This window comes from Peromyscus maniculatus, chromosome 1 (assembly GCF_049852395.1).
Source record: "Peromyscus maniculatus bairdii isolate BWxNUB_F1_BW_parent chromosome 1, HU_Pman_BW_mat_3.1, whole genome shotgun sequence".
NCBI lineage: Eukaryota > Metazoa > Chordata > Mammalia > Rodentia > Cricetidae > Peromyscus > Peromyscus maniculatus.
In genome coordinates, this window is record NC_134852.1 from 3,339,900 (window position 1) to 3,361,919 (window position 22,020).

The 22,020-nt window shown below is 39.4% G+C and overlaps 2 protein-coding genes across 2 annotated transcripts; one reads left to right on the forward strand and one right to left on the reverse strand.

The window, feature by feature from the left end:
• Positions 1-39: 39 nt before the first annotated feature.
• Positions 40-11,905, reverse strand: LOC143272572 (vomeronasal type-2 receptor 116-like). The gene is made up of 7 exons (XM_076568411.1): positions 11,862-11,905; positions 10,407-10,698; positions 9,219-10,022; positions 8,088-8,315; positions 4,686-4,809; positions 3,968-3,973; positions 40-959 (listed from the first exon to the last, which is right to left on the reverse strand). The coding sequence occupies exons 1-7, from the start codon at positions 11,903-11,905 to the stop codon at positions 40-42; spliced, it is 2,418 nt and encodes an 805-aa protein (XP_076424526.1).
• Positions 11,906-17,502: 5,597 nt separating this feature from the next.
• LOC143272753 (transcription intermediary factor 1-alpha-like) lies at positions 17,503-21,056 on the forward strand. Its single transcript, XM_076568884.1, is given in 7 exon segments — positions 17,503-17,556; positions 17,726-17,927; positions 17,930-18,101; positions 18,103-18,416; positions 18,569-19,372; positions 19,375-19,825; positions 19,827-21,056. Coding segments are annotated over 7 exon segments (3,141 nt in total). The 3' UTR covers positions 20,971-21,056.
• Positions 21,057-22,020: the final 964 nt, after the last annotated feature.

The following is a 22,020-nucleotide window of genomic DNA, read 5'->3' on the forward strand; positions in this document are numbered from 1 at the left end:
AGTTGGTTCTGTACCAACATTACATTTGTCAATTAAAATTTATGAAATGTCAGTTCTGGAAAATGTTTTCTCCCTTAACTTTTGAAGAGAATTTCTCTCTGGTCTTATCAAAATGATGTAGCACTTGGGGACAAAGATGCATCCCAGCAAGCCTGCACTGGAGGATAAGATGGAGAAGACCTCCACAGCCACCATGACCTTGCCCTTGGTGCTGTGGTAGACAGGGAGAAAAGTGACCCAGACAGTGCAGAACAACAGCATGCTGAATGTCATGAATTTGGCTTCATTGAATGTGTCAGGGAGATTCCTGGCCAAGAAAGCCACAGTGAAGCTCCCCAGGGCCAGAGAGCCCAGGTATCCTAAGACAGAATAGAAAGCAGTTACTGAGCCCTTGTTGCACACAATGATGATGTGGCCATGCTCAGAGTGTGAATCAATGTCAACAGAGGGAGGAGATGTTCCCAGCCAGATTGCACAGAGAATAATTTGGATGATGGTGCAGATGGGAATAATGTAGTTAGGTACCCCTGATACCAGGAACCACTTCATCCTTCCTCCAGAAGTTGTGATTTTGAAAGCCAAAACCACAGTAATTGTCTTGGCTAACACAGTGGAAACAGCCACAGTGAATAAAACTCCATATGTTATTTGCTGCAGGATGCAGGTGACTGAATTTGGATGGCCAATGAAGAGCAAGGAGCAGAGGAAACAGAAGATGAGGGAGATGAGCAGGATATAGCTGAGAGTGAGGTTATTGGCCTTCACAATGGGAGTGTCTTGGTGCTTCACAAAGATCCCAAGAACAAGAATGGTGAATGCAGACAAACCCAAGGCCATACAGGACAGAGTCATCCCCAAGGGGTCACCAAAGGCCAGGAAGGTCACATCTTTGTACAGGCAGTGGTTCTGCTCTGCATTGGCATACTGATCCTCTGGACACTTCATACACTGATCCATATCTGATGCAGAAAGCAAAAGTATTGTTAGTGCAACTTCAGCATTTCTTATGGACAGGCCACATCAGTATATTTTGGAAACTTTACAACATCCACATACTTTATTGATAAAGATGTAAATGAGACTTTTCTGAAGAGCAATGCTTCTATTTAATAATGCCTGTCTTCGTCAAGGTCAAACACAGATCCTATTGATACACTATAACATGAATCTTTCTGTCTGAATTAGAAGTGATGCCCTCAAGAGAGATGGAGACTTGGTCTTATCCAGGATGAAACCTCTTATGGCTTTTTTTTATTCTCATATGTTCACCACAAAACACATGAGTAGCCCGACAACAGCAAATAGAATCGTGTGTGTGTGTGTGTGTGTGTGTGTGTAAGTGCATTTGTATGTGAAAGCAGTAAATGAAAATGAGTGTTTGAAAATAGTAAATGAAAAAGAGCTCATGATTGTGTGAGTTTTTGTTGCATGTGATGTATGGGAAATAGAAGTGGGAGAGAGAGAGAGCTTTTATAATGATGTATGAAATTCTCAAGAAAAATTAATTAAATATGATGCCCTTAGTTGTATCCTCATCAAGGAATTGGGACACTAAACAGTTTGTAAAATGAAATTATCCTACTGATAAGGTAGAAAACTCTATACATATATAACACCCAGAAGTCTTGTGTCTTATACCACCACTTTGTGAGCACAGAGCACTTACGTACTTCCCTAATTTCCTACTATATGAGACCTCTGTGGGGACTTCCCCCTGGCTGTTCTTGGGGAGTGAGGGATAAGAGATTTAGATAGATATATAGAGGAAAGAGAGACAGAGAGACAGAAACACAGGACAGCCTCAGAGGAACCTACATCCTAATCCACCAACCCATAACTTTATTCCAAAGGCTGCTTATATCAATGCCGGGGCAGGGGGCAAAAAACCAATGCCTTACTAGATACAACTAAATGTAGACCCTACCAAACACCTAGTACCCAGGCCAGAGGGCCAATCATCCTCTTATGCAGCCCTGCTGGTAAAGCAAGCTCAGATATCATCTGAAAACCTCTGTGGACTCCAACAGACCTGGGTTCTACTAATGTACTCAATGGTGAAGGAGTTATTGCTAAAACAGCATGAACAAGACAACATGTGAACTCCCAAGTGAGAGTAGTAATACAGAATATTTGAATTGAACAATAATATCCCATTCATAAGCTGTATTTTCCACCACAGCAAGTAAGTGATATATGAATGTAATTGTGCTAAACTGTGGATAATAATGGAGCACAATGATGTGCTTCCAAGTTTTTTGTCATTCCAAGAATAAAACTAACATATCATTTATTGCCTGCTATGATTACATTTTTTTTATTTGTTGTTTATAAGGAACTGGGAAGATGGCTAAACTGTTAAGAACATGGTCGGCTCTTACAGGAGGCCTAAGTCCAGTTCCCAGAACATGTGTAGTGCCATATTACTATCAGTAACTCTGGTACAAAGGGCATCAGATGCCTCTGGTGGCCTTCACATGGACCTGGCCCTGTGTGTACTTACTACCCTCTACACATACCTTTTTCAAATATTCATAAACACATGTTTTTTGTTTATTTTTGGGTATTTATTAATATAAATTCCCTTTATAGTTATTAACTTAAATCAATTTTATTACAATCTGTTATTTTTTGCACATGTGTGTGAGTGGTGTGTGTGTGTGTGTGTGTGTGTGTTTGTGTGTGTATGTGTGTGTGTGTGTGTGTGTAAAGTACAAGTTGTCAAGAAGGCATCTTGTAGGAGTTGGCTCCATCTCATTTCAATGGGCGTCTTGCAATGAGTTCAGGTCATCTGACTTGTGGCAAGAGATTTACCTGATAACTCTTCTAATTGAACCTAAATATCATTTTTTTAAGATTTAGTTATTTATTATGTATGGTGCTCAGCCTGCATGTATGCCTGCACATAAGAGGTGGGCAGGGAATCTCATTACAGATAATTATAGAAAGTTATAGGTGGTTTCTGGAAATTGAACACAGGACCTCTGGAAGACCATCCCATGCCCTTAACTGCTGAAACATATCTCCAATGCCCGAGATGTCTTTTTTAAATGTCCTTTGCATTATAGACAATGACTAACAATAAAAGTCAAAAACAATTATGGACTCTCCTTTGAATTTGGCCATCTCCAAATCAATAACCAGTTGACTTATATGGATTGTGTATGCCAAACTATCATTGGAATCATTGTGGCTGTTTCTTTTCACTACAAAACTATTTTATCTATATTATTGTGACATTCATTGCTACTGTGTACAAAAATCCTAAGTGGAACACCTGTCTTTCTCTACATCAAGTGTCCACACTTTTTCTCATTTTTATATGAAATCAAGTACTATTTAATCTTTAGCTGTTTCTAGTAATTTTACCCACAGTTACTTCTCTTTAGTCGCCACGACCTACAATGGCATCAGTCTCAAAACACTCTGAAAACCTCCCTCACATAGAAGTAACAGCACTTGCATCATCTCAAAGTTTCCTGAGCAGGCTCCCATTGCAGCCTTATGGTACCACCCTGAATTCACATCTTCATGCTGTCTTCCCCACACACCTGTCTGCTAAATGACAACACAAAATACTTGCCATTCATCAAATGCTGTATAAACAGTATGCCCACCACCACACAATACTTATTTATCATCATAACACATGGTGACTCAATATCTCTTTTTGTCAGCAATGTTTATGGGCAGTGGCAAGAACAGGTTGTGTAGGATTCATGACTTCAGCGGAAGGATATAACTCAACAGTTAAGAGTGCTTACACCTCTGCAGAGAACAAGGGTTTGGACTCAGCATCCATGTGGAAGCTTATACCTATCTATATCTCAAATTCAAGGGGCTTGTATGCACTATTTTGGCCTCCACAATCTCCTGCACATAAACTCACACAGGAACACATACATACATTCAAGGAGGTTAAATGAATAACCAACTATTTACAAAGACTCATGACTACAATCTAGTCTACCTGTACCTTTACAAGGATATAATCATTGGGACAGATAAAGTGTAGAATTCCCTCACAAGGCTGTTTGATTTTTCAAAACACTTTCTTTTACAAAATATTGCCAGCAGTGATTTTATAGTGAGTCAAAGGTGTATGTGAAGGCACAGGTTGTTATTTATAAGGACATTATTATTGATCACATAATTGTAAAAACAAAATTAGGAAAGGAATAGATTTTATTTGTGCTGTAAAAGGGCCACAGAACTTAGTAGATCCCCAGACCCTCCCTAACTCAACTGACTCCATGATAGAAGTACCACTCAGACTATAAACCTTTCCACCTAGCAGCACAATCTGCCAAACTGAAGAAAGAACTAACCCATCATAGACCTTCTATTTCTGAAAAAATCTAAAAATGTACTAACTTTGCTTTTAAGCTTCTGTAAATCTCCTTTTGGCTCACTGTTCTTGGTAACTGAAGTATGTCAACGCAGAACATAGTTCTTTTACTTCAAATCTCACCCTGAGAAAGACTCAGTGCTACACTGGGGTCCTGTACACCAACTGTAGTTGACATCCAGCTAATGATGACTTTATTTGGCTTAAACCTATGTCTGAACAGTCTTCTCAGGTGAAGACCACACAGCATTGCAGCCCCCTTCCAGGCCCCTTTGAAAGTGCAGTGTGGATATCAGAAGTCAGTCAGTCTGAAGGATTTCTCCCTGCAGTAAACACTTACTTGTCTCATTGGAAATCTCATTTGCTCGGCAGGGAATGCAATCAAAACAGCAGGCTGCCATTCCTTGTTGATGGAATTTTCTGAATCCAGAGTGACAATCAACACTGCACTCAGCAGAGGGCATCTGAGGAAAATCAGGCAGATGCTGGGCCAGGAGTCTGACTACTCCTTCAATAGTTATAGCATCTCATCATGCTGAGTAGTTAACAAGTTTTCTTTCTATACATGAACTGAGTGAACACATTTCTTTCAGGACTTTGTACAAGGCTACACATGAATATATGAGAACAAATTGATGAAATATTGAGGTGCTTCTGAACAACTCAATGTTCAGAAATATCTAGAAGTATATGTAATGTCACCACTGGAATGCCTGAACTGAACCCCCTAACCACCCATTGTGTAGCTTAGCTTTGTCAACTTGAAACAAAGCAGAAGTACAAGAAAAAAGAGAAACTTAATTGAGAAATTGTCTCTGTCTAATTGGCCTCTGTTTCTATTCGTGACCTATATTTTTGGTTACTCATTAATTCTGGGAAGCAACACCACATTTGGTTCCATTTCTGAATTCAGTGTAAATGCTTTGATTTTCTCTCCATATAGTACAATGTTGTCTATGTTTTGTCTTATAGAAACTTACTTTGTCAAGGGTTTTTTATGTTTCTTTGTTTGCTTTCTCTGAAGGGCTGCTGGACATTGCTCAAGACCTATTCTCTATCTTTTTCAATGAGCTTACAATTTCTATCCTAGCATATGTTTATGTGACCTATTATACTTGATTGATTTGCATATGTTGAACCAGCCTTACATCCCTGTAATAAAGTCATCTGGTGTAGAGGGACTGATCTTTCTGATGTGCTCTTGAGCCCTGTTTGTGAGTATTTACTTGAGAATTTGTCCATCCATGTTCATTGATTAGAGTAAAATTTTCTTCTTTCTGATTAACTATACCAGGAATGATCTTTTTTTTTTCCTTTACTGTAGAGAATCTGTTCTTTTTTTATGGGTGCAATATTTACCTTCTGAGCAACACAGTATTTTTTTTTAATTTCCTTGTCTGTGCCCCTTGATTAGAGAGTGGGATTCTTCAAATTCAGTTATTAATGAAAGCCATTTGGTGATTATTGTAAATTTGCGTGTTTGTAATTTTTGATGTATTTTAAAGCTTTGATTTTCTGTCTAGTGATCTAGTATAGTCTATACATTCCTGTGATATCTACTGTTAAATGTAATATTCAGTGTGAAGGAGTATGAAGTGTAAAAACTCTCTTCAAGTGTTTTTCTTAGTGATGTTCCAGTAGCTATATATTCCTGCAATTTGTGGTCACCATAACAAGTTTCTCCATCTTCCTGAAATTATGAAGGATAGCTTTGCTGGGAATAGTAATTAGAGTTGGAAATTTTGTCTCTGTTTGAAACACATATTTGATACTCCCTGCTTTTAAAGTGTCTATGAATAAAGCTACTGAGATTATGATGGGGATATTCAATAAAATTGACCTTCTCTGTTGTAACCTAAAATTCCTCTTTGTTCTGCATAACTGAGACTTTAAGTAATATTCAAAATGGTCAGATCCTTTTCTGAACCTCTGTTATGCACTCTGAATGCCTTCTGTATCTGGATGGCCATATTCCCCAGAATTTGGTAAAATTTTTGATGTCCTTTTATTAGAAATACCTTTGGTCCTTTCACATGTTGTCTTCCTCTTGTATCTGTGCTTTCTTAATTTGGTCTTTTACTGACGTCCACTAAGTCTCATGTGTTTTCTTCATCCTTACTTATAGTTTTATCTTTGTCATAGTTTGAATTAAAATTCATCTGCCTTGTTTCAAGTCTTGATAGTCTGTCTTCTACTTGAGACATTCTGAGAGAAAGACGTTTTATACAGTTTGCTGTGTGAATTGTTGTGTCTTTCATTTTCAGAATGTTAGTATGAATTCATGAAATTTTTGTCACATCTTCACTCAATTCCTTATTATTTGCAAGTGTTTGTGATCTTTTTGGTTTGGTCTTAGAAGTAATTTCTATGCTCTTTGATTTTCTGGAACATTCTGACAATTATTCTTGGAAGTCTTTGTTTAGTATGTCATTGAGTTTACTCTCATGTAAGCCTATGATTGTGTCACTTGGAGTCTTTCTGCCTCACTGTTTTCAAGTACGGCACATATTCGGTCGTTTTTGGTCCTCCCTATCCTTTTGGTTGATGTTTTTAATGTTCAAATTAGGCCTGGTAGAAGCAGGCTTGTGATTTTATTGCTCTCCTCTGATCTAGTAGTACAGGCTAGTAGCAAAACTTCATCCCATTTGCTCTGTTCTCTCAGCATAATTTTCTCTTCACTGTGAAAATAGAATATTAACACTTGATTTAATTCTATTTGAGCAACTTGAAGATTAAGTTTGCAGATTTTCTGGAAGTAAACCCCTTTCAAATTCAGCAAACAATGTTGTAGTAGGCAATGTAATTCAGATACTATAAAATCAGACATATCAAAATCAATACCTATAATCTATCTGGGAACACATATTGGAATATTTTATTTACAAATTTTCTCAAAACCAATTATGATGACTGTAGTTGCCTGTCCAATCAGATAAGGAAACAATACAAATCTTTTTTGTTTGTTTGTTCATTTGTTTGTTTGTTTGAATGAATTATGCCTAAATAAAGGTACAAATAAATGCTCATCTAATGAAGGATTCCTTTAGAAAATATGATTCAGGGCTGGAGAGATTGCTTAGCAATCTATCACACTTGCTGTTCAATCCCCCACTCTTACACTTAGGCTCAAATCCGTCTTCAGTTCCTTAATCCCTCTCCAGGTATACTTAGATACCTCATACTCAAATGGAATATATATATCAAGTGTAAAAAACAAGTTATAATTAATAAAATATCTAAAGTGGCCCAAGAAAATGTGAATGTATTGTTAGACAAGTAGGCAATATAGTCAATGTGCTTGAATAAAATTATAGAATATAAATTAATGACTTGCATATCTGTTCCTAGTTCCAAATTTTCCTTACACTTAACTTCAGTCTTTTCTGCATTCAGATTAGAGATTCAAAAGAAGAGAAGAAAATCAATGGGCAGCAATCAGAATGGCACCAAGAGAATATTAATAACTTTACTGGGAATAATATGAAATGTTGGTCATATCTATTTTTATATTTGTTTATAACATATATAGTTTTTGATATAATAAAATATATCATATGATTTTCTTAGATTACCAAAAACTTCCTGAAAAATCATATTTTTAAAATCTGAAATGAAGAAACATCGTATAGAAGTTTAAAATTGAGTCTTTACATGACTGTCCTTCTAATTTCACTAAGTCACAGGGAAACTCAAATGGCCTCACTTGACAGTGGTGACATCAGTACATATTGATCAGACCCACCTGTCTAGTTCCTGTGGCCCACTCTATCATATCTTCATATAAATGGAGCTGTTGACCATGTGGAAAATATGGCTTAAACTCTCCTATTTTCACCTTAAATCCAACACCATGGGGGAAATTAGAAATATGGTAAATGCCATACTCAGCCTGCAGTTTTTCTTTCTGATTCATATTTATTACATCTCCAGCAGGATTAACAAAGTGCATATTCTTCAGAAATAGGTGAAGCTGAAAGACAGACAACACACTTCAGTCTATATTACCTTATTTTAGGTCTGAAAATATGTTCTTATTTCATCCTAAGGCAAATTTATTGAAGGTGCCCAAGGGAGAAACTCAATGAAAGTATGTGAATAAGTAAAGTCATTGTGATCCTAAAATTTTAGTTCTCTCAGAGGAAACCCTCAAATACAGACACAGAAATACACACAAACACCAAATATAAATATGCACCATACACACACACACACACACACACACACACACACACACTTCCACACATACACCCATGCAGAGGCACACACATAATAGAGCTAAACTCATTAACATACATGCACACTAAAACACACATACAGAAAATCCTAAGCAATCAAATACAGACACAGATACAGAAACACACAGGCACATAAAGACAAAAACACACACACACAGAGAAACTCACTGATAAATATATTCACAAGACACATATGCACACACAACAAATATATATGCTCATATACACAGTCACTCACAAACACAGGAGAGAGACATTAATACTTGCAAAGAAGCACATCTACACACATGCATACAAAGGCACGAAAATGCTTTTAGACACCCACAAAGACACAAACACATACACAGAAACAAACACAAAGACATACAGACAATCAGACACAAATATACTCACACCCAGAGGCACAAAAGTAGGTATTGAATTGAATCTCAGTATTATTTCCTGTGATCCCAGATAATCAAGAAGGATAAGGTCCCCAGAGAATACAGTGGGGTCAGAATCGGGTGAGTACACTTATACACACCATCCCTTATAGTGAACACCACATACATGACAAAATATTGGTTTCAGAATGTGAGAGACTCTTAAAGAATATAACATTGATGACACAAAGTTCCATCCATTGGAAGATACAGTACCTGTGAGCAGTCAGAATCCAGTTCTCTCAGAGTGTTGATTGGCTGGTTTTCTACTTGTTGAAGAAGCATTTCATGGAGAGCATGGGCCATAGCATACACAGCATTGTATACATCATAACCACCATCACTAAAGGCCATGTCAAAACTCTGTAGCACTAACCATTCCAGTGAGGCATTGAATGAGCAGTTCTCCAGTGTCTTACAGTTAGATGTTGAGGCTTCACAGCTAAAGTACATCCACCCCAGTCCTGCCAGGAACATGTCTGTGTATTTGGAAGGGTTCAGTGTCTGAACAAAATTTTTGAAACCAGAAATCTCAGCATGGTGGTGTTCAAAAGCAAGAGTCCTGTGGAATGAGGCAAGGATGAAGTCTCTCTTACTTGTAGTGACATCCCACTGTGAGGTGGTGACCCATATTCTCTGCATACCCTGTGATACCCACATTCTAAAGCACACAATGAGAGTACTCTCTGTGTCACCATAAATGATAACAATATGTATGGATGATGTCTCAATTTGCTTGTTACACACTTCAGCTCTTGACATGTATAACTCCATGTTAACTGGGATCATGATCACAAAGGCTAAGCAGACTCTTTGGACATCACTTTCTCCCCTCAGATCTGAGAGAAATTGGAGACCCTGGTCATCATCTGAGATGGCCAACCCAACCCAGTTCCAGCTGAAGTGAAGCATCAAAGAGACCATGGCCAGTGCCAGAGCTGTGTCCTTGGGGGCCATCTGATACAGATTGGGAAACTGTTCACGATCACTCAGGATAGGATAGAAAGGTCCATAGGTGAGCTGAAGGACATAAAACACAGGGAGCAGCATGAGGTAGAGGACTGTCAGAAATGTCAATGGGAGCACTGAGGTGGGTGAAGCACCAGTTTCAAATGACAGGAAGGGCAATGTTTCCCTATTACTACAGTTATACTACCCTGTTAGAAACCTGCAGAAAATCACTTTTCTACAATTTGTTCAAGGAAAATCACCTTGACTGTTAATTCCTATTCTCATCTACATATCAAATGATGAATTGGGAATGTCCCATTGAGTGGCTGATTAATTACACTTGAACTTGATTTACATTATTGTGAAGCCAATCTCCCCCTTACACTCTCCTCAGCATAAGGGTTAGCCAAAAAATGAGAAAGATTCCATACTTTCCCACCCAAACAACCTCACCTGTGGAAATTTGTAGAACTCCAAAAATTGTGCCAGGCTTATGGATGGTAATAACATTGGTCCTGTAAACATTACACGACATTTGGTCTTAAGTTTACAGCGGTAGTTAAGAAGAAGTCTGTGCCTTTTTGCAGTAATGTATATGAAATTTTGAAATGCTTGCTTATCATGATAATTGTCAGTGAAGAAGTAAAACATGAGAGACACATTTGGTAGAAGATATAGATTCCTGTTGATTTCTTCCACTGCAAAAGCCAAAGGCAGAGTGAACTGGTAGTTTTCAGTTGGTATTCTGAAAATAAAGGCACAGGATTTAGTATGGATAAGGCTCTATAGATGAATACTTGGTAGTTAATACAAGGATTATCATGCATTCGATGGCATTTTCAGATATAGCTTGACAAATTCCTCTGTGTTGTAAGGTTGGAAAAACAGGAGATGCTTGAGAGCTTGAAAGAAAACCTAAAATGTTGATGAGAGTAGATGTCACAAAAATAACTAATGTGTTCTTGTCCACTTTGACAGAGAATTTCATCATTTCAATTTGAGTACTGGATGCATATTTGATAAATATGTGTGTGTATCTGTAGGGGACTTGAGAATGCACTTTTCTTGGGGGCCAGTGGAGGAAGCTGGATCCTGCAGAGCTGGAATTTTAAGTGGTTTTGAGGTGCCTACCAACATTAGTGGTTGAAACTGAACTCAGATCCTTTGACGGATCAGCAGGTGCTCTTAACTGCTGACTCGTGTCTACAGCCTCAGCTTATTACTACTTTCTATATTCCAGATATTTTTCAGTCTAGTATAGCCAGTAGATATTTTCCCATCTGTGTGGGCTGCCTCTTAACATGCTCAAAACATTTTTTAATACAAACAAAATTAGTTTTATGCAATCATACTTGTTAAAATGTGGTCTTATTTCCTGAGTTATTCGATATATTTAAATGTTTTCTCCATGTTTTCTTTATCAGATTCATGCTTTCTGTACTTACACTAAAGTCTTTAATCCATTTGGTCTTGATTTTGGAACAGGACAATTGTTGGGAGATACTTCTTTTCGACCTCCGAATGGGCAATTTTTTCCACTAGCATTTCTTGAGCAGGCTGTCTCTACTCCCGTTTATACATAGGGGATTGTGTACTATTAAATTCAATTCGTTTTCCTACAGTGTAGTTTAAAAATGTTTTTCTCTTCTCCCAAATTCTTCTGTGTCCTCCTCAACTGCCTACATACCTAACTTTATATTGATTTTTTCTCTAATTTTCTTTAAAAGAAAAACCAAAAAGAGGAGAAAAAAGGCAAAGAGAACAACACAAGGGGGATTAGAGATTTGGATTAGTTGTAGAACACTTGAATAGCGAGTGTAAGGCCCTGTGTTTGGTTTTCAGCTCTTAGAAAAAAATAAGAAAACCCATAAAAATAAGCATTTAAAAAACAAATAGGTTCTGACTTGCCTTCTGGACCAGAGGTGAGTATCTGGGCCCAGCCCAGACCCCATTCCTGGGCACCAGCCACTCCGGGGGAAGACCTGCCCAACTTGGCCCAAGGTTCTGGCCAATGGGCAGGTCCCCTTCTATCCCCACTGGGAAGGATCCCCTTCTCCACGCCCCCCAACAGGCACTGGAATCTCCACGCCAGAGACCCCCGCCACTTCCTGAGACTTAGAGACTAGCCCCCAGCTCCCATCCTGCCAAGGACTTCCCTTCTGGACTAGAGCTTCCATCCTGACCTGGACTTCCCTTCTGGACAAGAGCACCTATCCTGCCTAGCCAAAACCTGGAAAAAACCTAGATGCCCTTCAACTGAAGAATGGATAAATAAAATGTGGTACGTATACTCAATGGAATACTACTCAGCAGAGAAAAACAATGACATCATGAGGGTTGCAGCCAAATGGATGGATCTAGAAAAAAATTCATCCTGAGTGAGGTAACCCAGACTCAGAAAGACAAACATAGTAGGTACTCACTCATAGGAGGATACTAGATGTGGAACAAGGATGAATGGACTGCTACTCACATCACTAGTGAGGCTACCTAGAAAACAGGACCCCAAGAAAGACACGGGGATTGCCCAATGATGGAAAAATGGATGAGATCTACATGAACAGCCTGGATATGAGTGGGGGTAATGAAGGGTGAGAGTCGAGGGAAAGAGAGCTTGGGGGAGTGGGAAATCCCAGCTGGATCAAGAACAGAGAGGCAGAACAAGGAATAAGAGATCATGGTAAATGAAGCTCACATGAGAAGACAAAGAAACAAATGCTAGAGAGGACCACAGAAATCTACAAAGATACCCACACAATAGACTGCTGGCAATGGTTGAAAGACAGCCCGAACTGACCTACTCTGATGATGGGATGACCAAACACCCTAATTGTCATGCTAGAAACACCATCCAATGACTGAGGGATCTGGATGCAGAGATCCAAGGCTAGGCCCCGGGTGGAGCTCCGGGAATCTAATTAGTGAGAAAGAGGAGGGTTTATATGATTGAGAATTGTTGAAACCAAGGTTGGATAAAGCACAGGGACAAATAGCCAAACGAATGGAAACACATGAACTATGAACCAATGGCTGAGGGGCCCCCAACTGGATCAGGCCCTCTGAATGGGTGAGACAGTTGATTGCCTTGATCTGTTTGGGAGGCATCCAGGCAGTGGGACAAGGTCCTGTGCTCATTGCATGAGTTGGCTGTTTGAAACCTGAGACTTATGCAGGGATGCTTGGCTGAATCTGGGAGGAGGGGACTGGACCTGCCTGGACTGAGTCTATCAGGTCGATCTCAGTCCTCGGGGGAGGCTTTGCCCTGGAGGAGGTGGGAATGGGGGGTGTGCTCGGAGGAAGGGTTAGAGGGTAGGAGGGGTTAGAACAATGGAATCCATGACTGATATGTAGAACTGAATTGCATTGTAAAATAAAATAAAATAAAATAAAATAAAATAAAATAAAATAAAAAAAGAAAGTCTGTCAATGTAATACACCATATAAACAAACTGAAAGGAAAAAACCACATGATCATGTCACTAGATGCTGAAAAGGCATTTGACAAAATCCAACACCCCTTCATGATAAAGGTCTTGGAGAGATCAGGAATCCAGGGGCATATATAAATATAATAAAGGCAATTTACAGCAAGCCAAAAGACAACATCAAATTAAATGGAGAGAAACTGAAAGTGATTCCACTGAAATCAAGAACAAGGCAAGGCTGTTTGATCTCCCCATATTTATTCAATATAGTACTTGAAGTTCTAGCCAGAGCAATAAGACAACATAAGGAGATCAAGGGCATACAAATTGGAAAGGAAGAATTCAAGCTTTTGCTATTTGCAGATGACATGGTAGCATACATAAGTGACCCCAAAAATTCAACCAAGGAACTCATACAGCTTATAAACACCTTCAGAAATGCAGCAGGATACAAGATTAACTCCAAAAATCAGTACCTCTCCTATATACAATTGACAAACAGGCTGAGAAGGAAATCAGAGATACATCATCCTTTACAATAGCCACAAATGATATAAAATAACTTGGGGTAACTCTAAGGAAGCATGCAAAATACCTGTATGACAAGAATATTAAGTCCCTGAAAAAAGAAATTGAAGAAGATGTCAGAAAATGGAAAGATCTTCCATGCTCTTGGACAGGCAGAATTAACATAGTTAAAACAACAATCTTACCAAAAGCAATCTACAGGTTCAATGCAATCCCCATCAAACTCCAACACAATTCTTCACAGACCTGGAAAGAACAGTACTCAACTTCATATGGAAAAACAAAAAACACAGGATAGTCAAAAGCATCCTGTACAATAAAATGACCTCTGGAGGCATCGTGATCCCTGACTTCAAGCTCTATTTTAGAGCTAAGGTAATAAAAAACCAGCTTGGTACTGGCAAAAAAACCCAACATGTGGACCAATGGAACCGAACTGAAGACCCTGACATTAATCCACACAACTGTGAACACACAATTTTTGACAAAGAAGCCAAAACTGTACGATGGAAAAAAAGAAAGCATCTTCAACAAATGGTGCTGGCATAACTGGATGTCAACATGTAGATGACTGCAATATATCCATATCTGTCACCATGATATAACTTAAGTCCAAGTAGATCAAAGACCTCAACATAAATCCAGTTACTGTGAACCTGATAGAGGAGAAAGTAAAAAGTAGTCTTGAATTCCTTGGCACAGGAGATCACTTCCTAAATATAACACCAGTAGCACAAACACTGACAGCAACAATTAATAAATGGGACCTCTTGAAACTGAGAAGCTTTTGTAGAGCAAAGAATACGGTCAACAAGACAAAGCAACAGCCTACAGAATGGGAAAAGATCTTCACCAACCCCACATCGGACAGAGACTAATCTCCAAAATATATAAAGAATTCAAGAAATTAGACATCAAAATGCCCAGCAGTCCAATTAAGAAATGGAGTATGGAGCTAAATAGAGAATTCTCAACAGAGGAAGCTCAAATGGCTGAAAGACATTTAAGGAACTGCTCAACATCCCTAATCATCAGGGAAATGCAAATCAAAATGACTCGGAGATACCACCTTACACCCATTAGAATGGCTAAGATCAAAAACACTGAAGACAGCTTTTGCTGAAGAGGATGGGGAACAAGGGGAACACTCCTCCACTGTTGGTGGGAATGCAAAATTGTATAACCACTTTGGAAAACAATATGGTGCTTTCTTAGAAAATTGGGAATCAATCTTCCCTAAGACCCACCTATAGCACTCTTGGGCATATACCCAAGAAATGCTCAATCATACCACAAGGGCACATGGTCAGCTATGTTCATATCAGCATTGTTTGTAATAGCCAAAACCTTGAAACAACCTAGATGCACTTCAACTGAAGAATGGATAAATAAATTGTGGCACATATACACAATGGAATACTACTCAGCAGAGAAAAACAATGGCATCATGAGGTTTGCAGACAAACAGATGGATCTAGAAAAAATTCATCTGCAGTAAGGTAACCCAGACTCAGAAAGACAAACATGGTATGTACTCAGTCATAGTCAAATACTAAATGTAAAGTAAAGGATGACCAGACTGCAACTCACAACTCCAGGGAGGCCACCTAGTAAAAAGGACCCTAAGAAAGACACAGGGATCACCCAACAACAGAGAAATGGATGAGATCTATATGAGCAAACTGGACATGAGGGGAAGTAATGAAGGGCAAGGGTAGGGGGAAGGAGAGCTTGGGGGAATGGGAGATCCCAGCTGGATCAAGAACAGAGAGGGAAAAAAGGAAAGAGGTACCATGATAAAGGAAGACCCCATGGGAATAGGAAGAAACCAGGTGCTAGAGAGGTCCCCAGAAACCCACAATGATACCTCCACAATAGACTACTGGCAATAGTCGAGAGAAAGCCTGAACTGACCTACTCTGGTGATGGGATGGCCGAACACTCTAACTGTCATGACAGAATTCTCATCCAGTGACTTATGGAAGCAGATGCAAATTTCCACAGTCAAGTCCCAGGTGAAGCTCCAGGAGTCCAAGGGGTGAGAGAGAGGAGGTATTATATGAGCAAGAGATATTGAGACCAGGATTAGAAAAAGCACAGGGACAAATAGCCAAACTAGTGGAAACAGGTTTACATGACCTGTGAACCAATAGCTGAGGAGCCCCCATGGAACTGGATCAGGACCTCTGGATAAGTGAGACAGTCTATTAGCTTGAACTATTTAGGAGGCCCCCAGGCAGTGGGACCAGGACCTGTCTCAACTGAATCTACCAGGCTGAGCTGAATCCCCAGGAGAATCATTGCCTTGGAGATAGGAATGGGGGATGAAATGGGGGGAAGGCTGAGGTAGGATGGGAGGAGGAAGAGCAGGGGAATCTGTGGCTGATATGTAAAATTAATTTTTTTTAAATAAAAAAAGGAAAATAAAGAAAAAGATTATCTTAATTAATCTGGGTAAATGTTCATATTTATAACAGTTTACTATTTTTATAACCCTATTTTTAAAGAAATATTTATTTCATCTAATGTTTAAAATAAAAAATGAGAAAAAAATTATCTTAATTAATCTGGGTAAATGTTCTTATTTATATCAGCTTACTATTTTTTGCAAACTTATTTTTAAAGAAATATTTATTTCATCTGTTTAGCTCATGAGATAAAGTTAAAGACAGTATCCTCTTTTGGTATTATTTTTATATCATTTGTATGGAATTCTGTGTTTTCCTTTGAGCATTGTTTAGTAGTATCTCACCCCTTGTTTCCTTAGTCATCTTTTCACATCTTTTTCCTTTCTGTTTCTTTGATATTTTAAAAGAATCAATTTTGACACAGTTGAAACCTTTATATATTCATATTCTATTTATTAGCTTTATTCATATAATTTTCTTTTTCTTAAATTATTTGAGTTTGTCTTAGTATGTTTCTCTTGTTATGTTATTTCTTTTTATCCTATTCTTTTTCTAATTTAAAAACATACATGTTCTAAAATCATGCTATCCATTTTTCTCATGTTCAATAGTTTTATTGTTTACTTCTGCCTTCTTTTACTATGATATTTTCTTATCATGAGTGCATTTTACCTTTCTTACTAAATTTCTAGCTCTTTGGGATATATATATACATATACATATATGATATATATTACATTAGTTTGTAATATATCATATATAAATATGAATATATATATATATATATATATATATATATATATATATATATATATATACACACACACACACACACATACACACATATATATTGAAAGAAATTTGTCCTGACTGTGGGTCAGGCAGGACTGGAGAAAACTTCAGGTACAAATGGCACCCAATTGCTGGAGTTTCTCCCTTATACCAGAGAATATTTAATAAGTAATTCTAAACAGAACCAAAACCAGGTTCCTGCTCCATGTCTCATATGGGTGGCTAGACACCACAACATGCGGCCTTGAGCTACTCTATTGCGGGTTCACGACATGTGGGTTTGACCTATTCCCAGCGAGGTACACAGATGGTTGTGTAAGCCATGCAACATACAAAGCGGTTTCTTGGCTACACGCTGCTTTGATAGAAGCATAGACCCACTGTTTCTGAGGGTTGATGACTACTCCCAGACCTGTCAGTAAATGTACACCAACGTGTTGGGAAGCTGAGGTGGGTGGAGCCACCAGCCACAGCAGTTGTTTCAGGCTAAGAATGCTGCAGTTAAAGCAATAGGTTTTTAATAGTTTACAATGTGTGTAAAAAATGCACTTAGGCTTGAAAGAGAGAGACAGGAACATATGCAGCTATATAAACAAATAGATAATTTTTAAAAATAAAGTCTTGGCGGCCTCCGAGGAGAAGCGGGAGGCGGCGGAGGTCGTGGGGGTGGGGGGGAGGTGCGCCCTCCCGCTTCCCCGGAGGCCGCCGCAGGACATTGGAGATGGCTGTGGAGAAGGCGGCTGCGGTGGCGGCTCAGGCCGGGGCCCCCGCAGCAGTGGCGCCAAGCGGAGAGAACCAGGCAGAGAGCCGGCAGGGTCCGGACTCGAGAGCGGTGGCGAGGCAGCCCAGCTCAACCTGTTGGACACTTGCGCCTTGTGCCACCAGAACATCCAGAGCCGGCCACCCAAGCTGCTGCCCTGCCTGCACTCGTTCTGCCAGCGCTGCCTGCCCACGCCCCAGCATTACCTCATCCCGCGCCCGCCCCTGCCCCCGCCCCAGCTCCCCGGCTGGTGGTCCTTCGCCATTCGCTACCCAAGTTGGAGTCATTCGATGCCCCGTGTGCAGTCAAGAATGTGCTGAAAGACACATCATAGACAACTTTTTTGTGAAGGACACCACTGAGGTTCCCAGTAGTACAGTAGAGAAGTCTAATCAGGTATGTACAAGCTGTGAAGACAATGCAGAAGCCAATGGGTTTTGTGTAGAGTGTGTTGAATAGCTCTGCAAAACGTGTATTAGAGCTCACCAGCGGGTGAAGTTCACCAAAGACCACACAGTCCGGCAGAAAGAAGAAGTATCTCCAGAGATGGGTGTGGTGATGCACACCTTTAATCTCAGCACTTAGGAGGCAGAGGCAACCTGATCTACATAGCAAGTTCCAGGACCCCCAGAGCTACATAACAGAGAAAAACCTGTCCCCCCCCAAAAAAAGTTTTTTTTTTTATTACAAGGACAGAGGCAGTTGGTGTGACCAGTCAGCGACCAGTGTTCTGTCCATTCCATAAGAAGGAGCAATTGAAATTTTACTGTGAAACATGTGACAAGCTGACATGTTGGGACTGCCAGCTGCTAGAACACAAAGAGCATAAATATCAATTTATAGAAGAAGCTTTTCAGAATCAAAAAGTGATCATAGATACACTAACCACCAAACTGATGGAAAAAACAAAATATATAAAGTATACAGGAAATCAGATCCAAAACAGAATAATTGAAGTAAATCAAAACCAAAAGCAGGTGGAACAGGATATTAAAGTTGCCATCTTTACGTTGATGGTGGAGATAAACAAGAAAGGGAAAGCCCTGCTGTACCAGCTTGAGAGTCTTGAAAAGGACCATAGAATGAAACTTATGCAACAACAGCAGGAAGTGGCTGGGCTTTCCAAGCAGTTAGAGCACGTCATACATTTTTCTAAATGGGCAGTTTCCAGTGGCAGCAGTACAGCATTGCTTTACAGCAAGCGGCTGATTACATATCGGTTATGGCACCTTCTTCGTGCAAGGTGTAATGCTTCTCCTGTGACCAACAATACCATCCAGTTTCACTGTGATCCTAGTTTCTGGGCCCAAAATATTATCAACTTGGGTTCTTTAGTAATCGAAGATAAAGAGAGCCAGCCACAAATTCCTAAGCAGAATCCTGTCATGGAACAGAGTTCCCAGTCACCAGGTGGTTTACCTTCCAACCAGTTATCCAAGTTCCCAACACAGATCAGCCTAGCTCAGTTATGACTGAAGCATATGCAGCAACAGCATCCGCCACCACGTTAATAAACTTCCAGAACCACAGTCCTAAACCCAATGGACCAGTTCTCCCTTCTTATCCTCAACAGCTGAGATATCCACCAAACCAGAATGTGCCACGACAGATAATAAAACCCAACCCCCTGCAGATGGCTTTTTTTGCTCAACAGGCCATAAAACAGTGGCAGATCAGCAGTGGACAGGCTCCGCCCACAACTGCCAGCAGCTCTTCCTCCACTCCTTCCAGTCCCACAATCACAAGTGCAGCAGGATACGATGGAAAAGCTTATAATTCACCCATGATTGATCTGAGCGCGCCAGTGGGAGGGTCTTACAACCTTCCATCTCTTCCAGATATTGATTGTTCAAGTACTATCATGTTGGACAATATTGCAAGGAAAGATACAAGTGTAGATCATGGCCAGCCAAGACCTCCATCACACAGAACAGTGCAGTCACCAAATTCATCAGTGCCTTGCAGGACCTTTTACTATGACTAGTGTCCATCCCCCAATATGTTCACCTAGTGCCTCCAGTGTCGGGAGCCGAGGAAGCTCTGGCTCTTCCAGCAAACCAGCAGGAGCTGATTCTACACACAAAGTCCCAGTAGTCATGTTGGAGCCAATCCGAATAAAACAAGAAAACAGTGGACCACCTGAAAATTATGATTTTCCTGTTGTTATAGTAAAACAAGAATCAGATGAAGAATCTAGAACTCAAAATACTAACTATCCAAGAAGTATATTTACTTCCTTCCTCTTAAACAGTAATCAGAGCTCTGTTTCTGAGGAAGCTATGTTAAGATCTGATGCTCCTGATAGCACAGGAGATCAACCTGGACTTCATCAGGAAAATTCCTCAAATGGAAAGCCTGAGTGCCTGGATGCCTCCCAGAAGTCCCCTGTGCATGTCGGGGAGACAAGGAAGGAGGATGACCCCAATGAAGACTGGTGTGCAGTTTGTCAAAATGGAGGGGAACTCCTTTGCTGTGAAAAGTCTCCTAATGTATTCCACCTCACTTGTCACGTGCCCACATTGACAAATTTCCTGAGTGGAGAATGGATTTGTACTTTCTGCCAAGACTTATCTAAGCCAGAAGTTGAATATGATTGTGATGCTCCCAGTCACAACTCAGAAAAAAGGAAAACCGAAGGCCTTACTAAATTAACGCCAATAGATAAAAGGAAATGTGAACACCTGCTTCTGTTTCTTTACTGCCATGAAATGAGCCTGGCTTTCCAAGACCCTGTTCCTCTAACTGTGCCTGATTATTATAAAATAATTAAAAACCAAATGGACTTGTCAACCATCAAGAAAAGACTTCAGGAGGATTATTGCATGTATACAAAGCCTGAAGATTTTGTAGCTGATTTCAGATTGATCTTTCAGAAATGTGCTGAATTCAATGAGCCTGATTCGGAAGTAGCTAATGCTGGTATAAAACTTGAAAGCTATTTTGAAGAACTTTTTAAGAACCTTTATCCAGAAAAAAGATTTCCAAAACTAGAATTAAGGAACAAACCAGAAGATATTAAGTTCAGTGATGACTCAGATGATGACTTTGTGCAGCCCCGGAAGAAGCGTCTCAAGAGCCTGGAGGACCGCCAGCTGCTTAAGTGAGCAGCTTCCGGCCATACACTCTCTAAGAAAATTTCCTTTCCAAAATAAAAACAAAACCTTCTCAGTGATTTAACACTGCTAAAAAAAAATAAGTAAATAAATAAAGTCTTTAAGAGACAGTAAAGGTAGTATAAAAATAAACCACATAAAGATGGATATTACATAGAGAATCTGGATTGTGTTGTCTTTGGGATTTTTAACTGCAGAAAAACATTTGATCATAAAAGCTGTTTTAAAAAAAGAGTTAAGCCTATATATATGGGTACTTTGACTTCAAATTTTGGGTGTAAGGATATGTTGCTTTGGAAAGGAGGCCATGCTTTTGTTTCCACAGAAAGCAAGAGGCTATAGATTTGTTCCAGATTAAGATACATTAGGTTTGACCAGCCAAGACCCCCTGAAAGGTCTCTGATGACACCATGGCCCAGATGATCCAACATCCAGAACAGTTTCAAGGCAACTGGCTCAGACAATACAGCCTCACGGACTACCCCATAAGGCTAAAATTTTCTGTGTGTCCCCATAAGATACAGCACCCCCCTCCAGCAGGAAGTAGTAAGAGAAGCTATACCCAAATTCCCAAATAAACCAAACTGGCTTTGGAGATGGAATTGGCGAACTCCTTCTCTAAACCTAAGCATATTAATAAAAGAAAAGGTTAAGAGATTCTTGTGCCCTATATCAGAAGAGCCCTCTGGTGTGGAACAGAGAAAAACCAATATTTTAATTTAAATCAGGTTGATTATAAATGCAATCTCTTTCTAAAGAAGAAAAGGGGATAGATATAGATATGGTAGGATGAAAGGGTAGATTATTAAATCTACATTTAAAGAGCAACTTGTTTAAAATACTTTACATTGCTATGGATTTTAGTCTATTGATACAAGTTTAAACTTCTTATACTGTATATATATTTCTATATTAGTTAAGTTTTCTAGGTATACATAGATATATTTCAAATAGACAGGTAATCTTCAAACACTTCAAAGACCTACAGAATATGGCACTTAAAGTGTTTTAAAAATTTAGACTTTCTGGACAGTGAGACAT